This window comes from Jaculus jaculus, chromosome 14 (assembly GCF_020740685.1).
Source record: "Jaculus jaculus isolate mJacJac1 chromosome 14, mJacJac1.mat.Y.cur, whole genome shotgun sequence".
Taxonomy (NCBI): domain Eukaryota; kingdom Metazoa; phylum Chordata; class Mammalia; order Rodentia; family Dipodidae; genus Jaculus; species Jaculus jaculus.
Window position 1 is genome coordinate 6,531,577 of NC_059115.1, and position 9,623 is coordinate 6,541,199.

At 53.9% G+C, this 9,623-nt stretch overlaps 1 protein-coding gene across 1 annotated transcript; it reads right to left on the minus strand.

The window, feature by feature from the left end:
• Positions 1 to 2,807: 2,807 nt before the first annotated feature.
• Positions 2,808 to 7,568, minus strand: Ptgir (prostaglandin I2 receptor). The gene is made up of 4 exons (XM_045133240.1): positions 7,467 to 7,568; positions 7,022 to 7,104; positions 5,534 to 6,741; positions 2,808 to 4,533 (listed from the first exon to the last, which is right to left on the minus strand). The coding sequence occupies exons 3-4, from the start codon at positions 6,299 to 6,301 to the stop codon at positions 4,135 to 4,137; spliced, it is 1,167 nt and encodes a 388-aa protein (XP_044989175.1). The 5' UTR covers positions 6,302 to 6,741; positions 7,022 to 7,104; positions 7,467 to 7,568; the 3' UTR covers positions 2,808 to 4,134.
• Between the last annotated feature and the right edge of the window lie 2,055 nt (positions 7,569 to 9,623).

A 9,623-nucleotide genomic window follows, 5' to 3' on the forward strand; every position in this document is an offset into this window, starting at 1 on the left:
CCTCAAACTCATGGCAATCCTCCTACCTCTGCCTCCCGAGTGCTGGGATTAAAGGCGTGAACCACCACACCCAGTTTAAAAATTTTGTTTTCAATAGGAGAGGCAGATGGGCTGGATAGATGGCTTAGCGGTTAAGGCGCATGCCTGTGAAGGGTAAGGACCCCAGTTCAATTCTCCAGGTCCCACGTTTGCCAGATGTTCAAGATGACGCATGCGTCTGGAGTTCATTTGCAGTGACTGGAGGCCCTGGTGCGCCCATTCTCCCTCTCTCTCTCTCTCCCCTTCTCTGTCTCAAATAAATAAAAATAAAATCTTTTTTTTTTTTTTTTTTTTTTAAAGAAGAGAGGCAGAGAGAGAAAGAACGGGCGCACCAGGGCCTCTAGCCACTGCAAAGGAACTCCAGACCCACGCGCCACCTCGTGCATCTGGCTTTACGTCGGTCCTGGGAATTGAATCCGAGTCCTCAGACCTTTCAGGCACGTGCCTTAACTGCTGAGTAATCTCTCCAGCCCACAGCGTTTTGATATGGGGGGGAGAAACAGTTGCTCCTGGAAAAGCGAACGCCATAAGCAAAGATGTAAACGCCCAAAATGTCACGGCCTCATGGTCCAGGGGAGTTGGTCTGGGTGACCTCCAAACGGTCAGGGCCCTGGAGCTATGCAGGCAGGGCCGTGTAAGGTTCCAACAGGACTTGGAACTGGGGTTGAGGCAGTGGGCGGAGGGGAGCTTAGGGTCAGGACATGCGTGAGAGCGAGTTTCCAGCTCTTCCTGCGTGGTCCATGGCTGATGGAGTAGGAGCTGTCTGCAAAACGTCGGGCCTGGCAAGCCAGGTACACATCCGGGTCAGGCCAGGCGGGGTGAAGGTCTGGGAACAAGTGGGACATTGGGTCCTATGGGTAGGAAGCCGGCTCACATGATTGATCCCCTCCTTTTCCTACCCTGATGCCAAAGGTCAGATCAGATGGGAGCCCATGTCCAGCCTGTATCAGCAGGTTCTGAGTCCTGAACCACCTTGTGGTTCTGGGGTGACAGGGAGAGAAGGGCGGCCCCACCCCATCCTTTCATTGCTAGCCACTGTTGGGTGGGGAGACTTGGAGCTGATCCTGTTGGGACAGAGCTGGGTTTGATGACTCAGGCAGGACCCATTCTGATATATCCTTCCTGACTTCTTTTTTATTATTTATTTATTTAGTTTGGTTTTTCAAGGTATGGTCTTACTCTAGCCTAGTCTGACCTGGATTTTACTATGTAGTCTCAGGTGGCCTTGAACTCACAGCGATCCTCCTACCTCTGCCTCCCAAGTGCTGGGATTAAAGGTGTACGCCACCACGCCCGGCTATTTTTATTTTTTGAAGGTTTAAAAATATTTTTTGTTTATTTATTTCATTTATTTATTAGCAAGCAAGAGAGAGAAAGCGATAGAGAGGATGAATGTGCCAGGACCTTCGGCCACTGCAGATGAACTCCAGAGGCATGCGCCACCTTGTGCATCTGGCTTATGGGGAATCAAACCTGGGTTCTTTGGCTTATGCAGGCAAGCGCCTTAGCCACTAAGCCGTTCCTCCAGCCCTTTTGAAGTCTTTTTGTTTTTTGTTTTGTTTTGTTTTACCTGTAAGCAGAGAGTGGGAGAGAGAAAAAGAGACTATGGGTACATGAGTGCCTTTTGCCTCTGCAAATTAACTCCAGGTGCATGTGCCACTTGATGCATCTGGCTTCATGTGGATATTGGGGAATTGAACCCAGGCTGGAAGGCTTTGCAAGCAAGCACCTTTAACTTCTGAACCATCTTTTCAGCCCCCCTATTTTGTTTTTAAATGAGTGGACTTATTGTGTGTTTGCTTGGCAGTTTTGTTTTGTTTGAAACAGAGCCTCCTATAGCCCAGCCTAGCTTCAAACCTGCTTCGTAGCCAAGGACAGCCTCGGCCTCCTAGCCCTTGGTACTCACCGCCATGCTTGACTTGTTTTCTGTCTCCAACCCTCAACTGAGTTTTTATTGCTAAATCCAACCAAAATCCTGCTAATCAGTGGAGACTGATAGGAAAGTTTCTAAACAGGTTTATTTTTCGGTATCATGTGTTTTTTTTTAATCATAAAATATCTGCAGTACAACAGTTAACATTTTAAACACTTGCAAATTCGGTGGTGTTTGATACATTCACAGTCAGCAAAGGTGACCACACTCGACTTCCCAGTACTCTGTTGTTAGCTCAAAAGGAAACCACATGCCTGTCTACTGATCACTTCAACCTGTTTTGTTGTGTGTATGTGTTGGGGGCTGGGGGAGGTTTTTTTTTAAATTTTTATTAACATTTTCCATGATTATAAAATATATCCCATGGTAATTCCCTCCCTTCCCACCCCCGGGAGTGTTTTTTTGTTTGTTTGTTTTTGAGATAGGGTCTCATGTATTCCAGGATGGTCTTGAACTTGTTACGTAACTGAGGATAACCTGGACCTTCTGACCCTCCTGTCTTCATCTGCCACCACCCCCTGTACCTCAACCTCACCCCCTTTTTATTTTCTTTTTATTGTTTTGGTTTTATCGAAGTAGAGCCTCATTTTAGCCCAGACCGACCTGGAACTCACTCTTCAGCTCTAGAATGGCCTCGAACTCCTGGCGAACTCTCCTAACCTCAGTCTCCCAAGTGCCAGGATTAAAGGCATGTGCCACCATGCCTGGCATTATTTTTCTAATAATTTTGTCTATTTATGAGTTCTTTTTCTTTTTTGTTGTTGTTGCTGCTATTTTGAAGCAGAGTCTCACTCTAGTCCAGGTTGACCTGGAATTCACTATATAAGTCTCAGGGTGGCCTTGAACTCATGATGATCCTCCTACCTCTGCCTCTCGAGTGCTGGGATTAAAGGCATGTGCCACCGTGCTGGGCCTAATTTTGTCTATTCATGTATTTGAGGGGGGGGCGATGGGCTTGTCTGGGTGGGTGACTATCTCATTCACCCTCCCCAACCCTCCAGCCCGCTCACTGCCTGCCTCATTCCCAAGCACCCTGGATTCCTGGCTTCTGAGGCCAGGGGCTGGCCGTGAGAATGTGGAAAGGCTGAGCATTGGTCTTCCCAGCAGATCCCCATCATCCCCAGAGACGACCCCTGCCATCTGACTTGTGGGGCTGGAGGGGAAGGATGTTGTTAAATAATGAATGAATGAAATCTTTTTTTTGTTGTTATTTGTTTGTTTGTTTGTTTTTTCAAGGTAGGGTCTCTCTCTAGCCCAGGCTGACGTGGATTCATTTTGTTGTCTCAGGCTGGCCTCGAACTCACAGTGCTCTTCCGACCTGGCCTCCTGAGTGCTGGTTTATTAAAGGATTGCGTCATCACTACACCCGGCTGAATGAATCTTTATAAGGGCTCCAAAGACAATGAGGTTGAGGTCTGACTCCAGAAAGAAGCAGTTTTTGTTCCAGACCTGGGGACAGGCTCGGGACTTAGGTCTGAATTCTTGCTTAGAATCCTGGAGCCTCCCAGCCCCACATCACCATCTCCATTTTTCTCCCTGAAAAGTTTACAAGGCACAGCCCCCACCTCCCCAGCTGTGGGATTCCTCAGGCCAGCAATTCACCTACAACACAGTGTCCTCCCCTTCTTTCTCAATTCCCTTTGGGGTTCAAGACCCCAAGTCGGATAGGGGATGGGAAAAGCAGCGGGGGTGGGGGAAGCGGGGATGTTTTCTGAGAAAGGCAGTGGTGCCTGAAATGCCTTGGGAGAGGGCATGACCATGTGTCCCCTGGGGCCCTGGGGTGGGCAGACAGGGGCTCCCTTCATGGATACAAATGGGAACTCTACCCCAAGCCGACCTGAGTACACAGAAGCTGCTGGGAATTTTTTTGCTTCCTAAATATTTAGACAGTAAGATGGATGGGGAGCTGAAGGGCAGAGCAGCTGGGCCAGGACACTGGTTATTTTGAGAGACCCATCCTTGAGCTCCAGAATCCAAGATCCCGGCGTCCCTCACTCTCCTCCCAGAGCCTGGAGCGAATTCCCTGAAGGAGAAATAGCAGCAGACCAGCCCTCAGAACTCGGGGTTCATTATGTGGCTACTGATAACCACGAGCCAGGTCCCTGGCTTTCCTGGTCTCAGGTCACCGGCCTGGCAGCTCACAGGCGGGGCTACCTTAGATGTCAGCAGAGGGAGCAGGCGACCAGGGGCTCCCCTTTGGATGGCGTACCCATGGAGCTGCCACCACCGCGGGACTGGGGGGGCACAGGAGCCCCCTGTCCCGCCTGCCCCGTGCCCCAGGCCGGCAGGGGCACCCAGCTCTCCTCCTTCTCCTGCAGATCAGTGGGGCCCCGTGGGTCCCTGCTCCCCGAGGTGGCCCTGGAGAGGGGTGCCAGCGAGTCTCCGTGGCCTGGCCGGAGACACACGCAGCAAAACCAGACCCGGAGGCGCTGGAAGACGGCCTTGCGGAAAAGGATAAAGACCCAGGGATCCAGGATGGGGTTGAAGGCGTTGAACCGGAAGGCCAGCAGGTCCCCCATCTCACTGCTGTCCGGGGCCACGGCCTGGGTGAAGCCACGGATCTGAGGGGGCAGGGGAGGCATCAGAACGGGGGAGGCATCCCAGTCCTGGTCTTCCCACCCCCCTGGCGCCCCCACCTCCCGCTTCTCAGCAAGGCCGGCTGGAGGGGAAGTAAGATGTGGAAAGATGGAGTTACCAAGCCAAGAGTGCATCCGGGGCGGAGGGGTGGGAAAGGCCCCAGGAAACAGCCAGCAGTTGGGGCGGGGGAGACCGGGTGGAGGATCTGGGTACCCCTTCACCTGTGGGACACTTTGCAGCTGGGGGGACATCCCCTCACCCTACCTCTGGCTGTCACAGATGCTTGGACCTGAACTCTCTGGGACCACCTTGCACCCACACTGTGCACAGAGCCCCGTTGTACGTGGGTCTGTCCAGCCTCTGAGCCATCACTGATCACCCTCAAAAGGTTTAACACCCCCAACCTTTATTCTGCTGTGGGAAGAGTGGCTGTCACTGTCCCTGGGCTGTGGGAGTGGCCCTGCTGGAAGCAGGGGCTGGGGCTGAAAGAGTGGAAATGGGAGGGGGAGGGAGGGAGTGGGCACAAGGGCAGATTCTGGAATGAGAGGACCAGGGTAGGACTTGGTTCTGAGTGATCGTGGACAACCACGGGCATTGCCTTTTAATGCAAAAAAAAAAAAAAAGCTGTTTCCTGCCTGGTGCTTCTGCAGTGGGTGGTGGAGTCGATTTGCAATTTATCTGAAAACGCATATGAGGCAGCAAAGCACACCGGAGCTTGTCCACAGTAGTTCCTGCTGTGGCCTCAATGGTATATAGGGGTGCTTTTTGATTATGGGGACCTGGGGCTGTTGGGGTGGAGAAACAAAGGGCAGGGGAGTCTAATTTTTGAGGCAGAAAAGAGTGAAGAGACTGCTCCGGGGAAGTCGGGACTTGTTTGGTGGCGCACTAAGCTGTGGTCCAAGCCCCTTTGGGGCGTCAGTTTCCACATCTGTGAAATGGGCCTGATGGACAGAGGACCGAGGCCGGAGCACAAGGGACACTCACCGTGAGAGGCAGGGAGCACACAGCCATGACGCCCGTCATAAGAGCCAGCAGAATCAGGTGGTCAACCTCATCTTCACGTGCCCGGGAGCTGGGCACCGCCGAGCCCTGGTGACGCCTCTGCTGGCGGTACATGTGGCAGAGGCTGACGGTGACGGAGCCGTTGCAGAGAAAGATGGCAGCCACTAGCAGGGCCACGAGGGAGGCGTAGGCCAGCGAGAAGGCGCAACCCCCAGGCTGAGCGGAGCGCAGGCGGATGAAGCACCAGCTTCCCGGACAGTACTGCTGATGTCCGCCCAGGCCCATGAGGGGCAGGGAGCAGAAGAGAATGCAGAAGGCATAGATGGCAGGCAGGGCCAGGCGGGCACAGCGTGGCCCGTCCAGCTGGGCATACAGGTAGGGGTGGCTGAGGGCCAGGCATCTCTCCACGGCCATGGCGAAGAGGATGAGGGTGGAGGCGAGGCCGAAGAAGGTCATGGCGAAGGCAAACGTGTCGCAGAGCGCCGACCCCCCACGCGCCAGGCCCAGCAGCGAGCTGTTCCGGGCATAGGCCACGAACACGGCGGGGCTCAGGAAGCTTGTGCCCAGCAGATCTGTCACAGCCAGCCCGGTGACCAGTATGGCAAAGGCCGATGGGTGTGACTTCCGCCGCACACCCAGGATGCCCAGTGCCAACCCATTGCCCACCACACCTGCCACGAACATCAGGGTGCTGGTGGCAGGTCCGACCGAATCCCGCACGTAGGTGAGGTTTCGGCAAGAGTCTGCCATCTCCACACACACACACACACACACACACACACACACACACACACACACAGCTGTCTGCCACCGTACCTCCAACAAGACAGCTCCCGGGGGCGGGAGGAAGAGGATGGACCACTTTGGATGTCCACCACTGGCCACGGAGCACTGGCCACGGTCCTTATGGTAGCTGGGATCTGCCAGTCAATTCTCACTTCTCTGGGGCGTCTGTCTGTCTTGTGGTGGGATCTTCAACAGCGTTCCTCTTTTCCATCTCCTGGTGGGCCTCGGAGTAGCTTTTCTTTCTGCCTGCTGGTCCCCCCGGCTGTCTCACTGTCTCGTGGTCCCCTACAGGCCCAGTCCTCTAACCCCTCCTTCCATGCACGTCTCCGTTCTCCATCCTGCTCACCTCTGCCTCCTCCGTGGCTTGTGTCGCTTGCTCCTAGCTCAGCCTGAGTGTCTCTGGGCTGCGTAGATCTCTGTGTCAGCCTCTCCCTCCCCTGCCCGCCCGCCCGCCCTCCTCATCTTGCCTGCTCGCCCCAGCTTTTTCATTTCCTCTCTGCCACGCCCTCCTTCCCCCTGAGCTGGTCTCCAGAGGCCCCCCTCGGGCTCCATGCCTGTTCTCCCTGGCTTACACCCCACTCTCTGCTCTGAGCATCCTCTGCCTGCCCTCTCTTGCTGTTCCCTCCTCGCTCAGTCCCCTGTAGTTCAGATCCACCTGCCACCAAAGCACACTTAGGTTTCTACCTGTTTTTCTTTACCCAGTTTCCCCCTTCTCTTGGTGTCCGGCGGTGATACGAGTCCCTGTGCAGGTCACCCAGATTCAGAATCTATCAGAGAGGACAGGCAGGGCCTGAGGAGTGTAGCTGAGCCATTCTTGCTCTTGGCCACAGCCTAGGCTGCCTCTGAGTGGCCTCTGAGGTCTATTCTGGGCTCCAAGCCCCAGGGTTAAGGCCTGGCCCTGGGATTGAGAAATGACCAGGAAATTCCTCCCTGATGTAGTGTTTTCCAGACACCACGGGGAGTCCTGGTCTCTGGACACAATTCACTCCTTCCAGGGGCTGAGGAAGGAGGCTGCATGGGCCAGACTTGTTCCTGGGCCCAGCAACTCCGAGCTCCCAGTAGGGACACAGAGCCCACCCTTGGTCCAGCCTCCACCCACCATTCAAGGAGCACCCTGCCAAACTCTTACTTGTCACCGTGACACCACCAGGCCCCAGGCCAACCTCCGATGACCTCTAAGAATAATAACATTTCAGCCAAAGGGAGGCTCCAACATGGCTGCCTCCCACCCTCCTCAAACACACTCCAAGAGGCAGTCACCTTTGAGCCAGCGTGGTTAGCCTGGCTGTCAGCAGTGGTCATGAGACATTTCTACTGAGTCCAGAGTCCTCACACAGCATCACAGTCCATGAAGGCCCAAGGGGACCATGGAGAACTACTGTGTCGCTCTTTGTTTGCTGTTGTTGTTGTTTTTGGTTTTTCAAGGTAGTGTCTCACTCTAACCCAGGCTGGCCTCAAACTCACAGCGATCCTTCTACCTCTGCCTCCCAAATGCTGGAATTAAAGGCATATGCCACTGCCCTTTTTTTTTTTTGTTTTGTTTTGTGAGGTAGGGTCTCACTCTTGCCCAGACTGAACTGGAATTCACTATATAGTCTCAGGGTGGCCTCGAACTCATGGCGATCCTCCTACCTCTGCCTCCGGAGTGAGTGCTGGGATTAAAGGCATGCGCCAGTCCTGACTGACCTGGAAATTACTCTTGAGCTCAGGCTTGGACTTGAACTTGAGGTAAGTGTCCTACCTTAACATCCAGTGTGCTGGAATTACAGGTGTACACCACCACACCTGGCTTGTGTTCTTTTGTTGGTTTATTTGGAGGAGTAGGTGACACTCTAGTAGCCCAGGCTGGGCTTGAACTTGCTTCGTAGCCAGGGCTAGATCTTGAACGTTTTTTTTTTCTGAGGTAAGATCTCGCTATAGCCTGAATTGTGACTTTCTGATCCTCCTGCCTAAACCTCTGCGTGCTGGAATTATGGGTGTGCACCACCATGCCCACCTCTGACGCTCCGTGTGTGTGTGTGTGTGTGTGTGTGTGTGTGTGTGTGTGTGTGTTATATTTTATTTATTTGCAAGCAGAGAGATACAAGGGAGACAGAGAAAGTATGGGCGCTCCCGGGCCTCCAGCCACTGCAAACGAACTCGACCGCTCTGTGCATCTAGCTTAACGTGGGTACTGGGGGATCAAACTCAGGTCGTTAGACTTGACAGGCAAGCGCCTTAACCACCAAGCCAGCTCTCCAGCCCCACTCTGTTTTGCAGGGAGACAGTTTGGGTAGAGAAGCTATCAACTTGGAAATCTTGCATCCATTCTTGTCCCAATGTAACCACTTTCTTATAGTGAGATAGTTCTGGTCAGGGACAGTAAGCTCGTATACTCAGTTCCTCTGCACAGTGATTCCCACCAGGCTCCAAGGCCTGTGGCTGAGCGGGGCCAGCAGCCCACCTACCCTTGGCCTCCCTGAAGAGCCTGTGCAGATAGATGTGCATGTCCAAGGAAGGACACTCTGGATGCCAGGGCTGGACTGTGGGCAGCTGCTGCCTTGCCCTCTCTGCCCCACCCCTGTGGCCACATCTTCCTATCATCCATGCCCAGCTGGCATCCCCTGTTTCCGGGCAGGATCAATGCTCCAGTCCCAGACACCCCAAGGATCCCTGAGGAACCACCGAACCCCACTGTGACAACGGGAAGGGGGGGGGCGCCTGCAGGCCATGTGGTCCCCCTCGCGTCCTCCGGTTCCCAGGCAGAGCAGAGGGAACTCGGGAAGTTATATCATATTAATAAAGGATGATGCCGGCAGGCGTCAGGGGAGTTGTGAGGGGGAGCTAGGGAGCTCTGTTTCCCGGAGCTTTCTCCTGCTGGCTTCCTGTCCCCCCATTCGGGAAGTCCCCTCCGCTCCCATTCCCAGAGGGACTCAGGGCAAGTCCTTGCTCCCTTCTCGACCACATTTTCTTCTCCTGTGGCTCGAGGGGCCCCAAGCTTCACCCACGGCTGCATTTGTGCCGTGTCCCTGTAACAAAACCAAGTGGAATGGGTATGGTGGCACACACCTGCAATCTGAGTGCTGATCAGAAGTGCAAGGTCTGGGCTGGAGAAATGGCTTACTTTTTCAGGTGCTTGCCTAGAAAGCCCAAGGACCCTGGTTCGATTCCCCAATACCCATGTAAAGCCAGATGCACAAGGTGGCGTATTCATCTGGAGCTCATTCCTTTCTCTTTCTCTATCTCTGCCTCTCTCATAAATAAATAAAACACTTATAAAAAAAAGACATTTGTTAGAAGTTCAAAA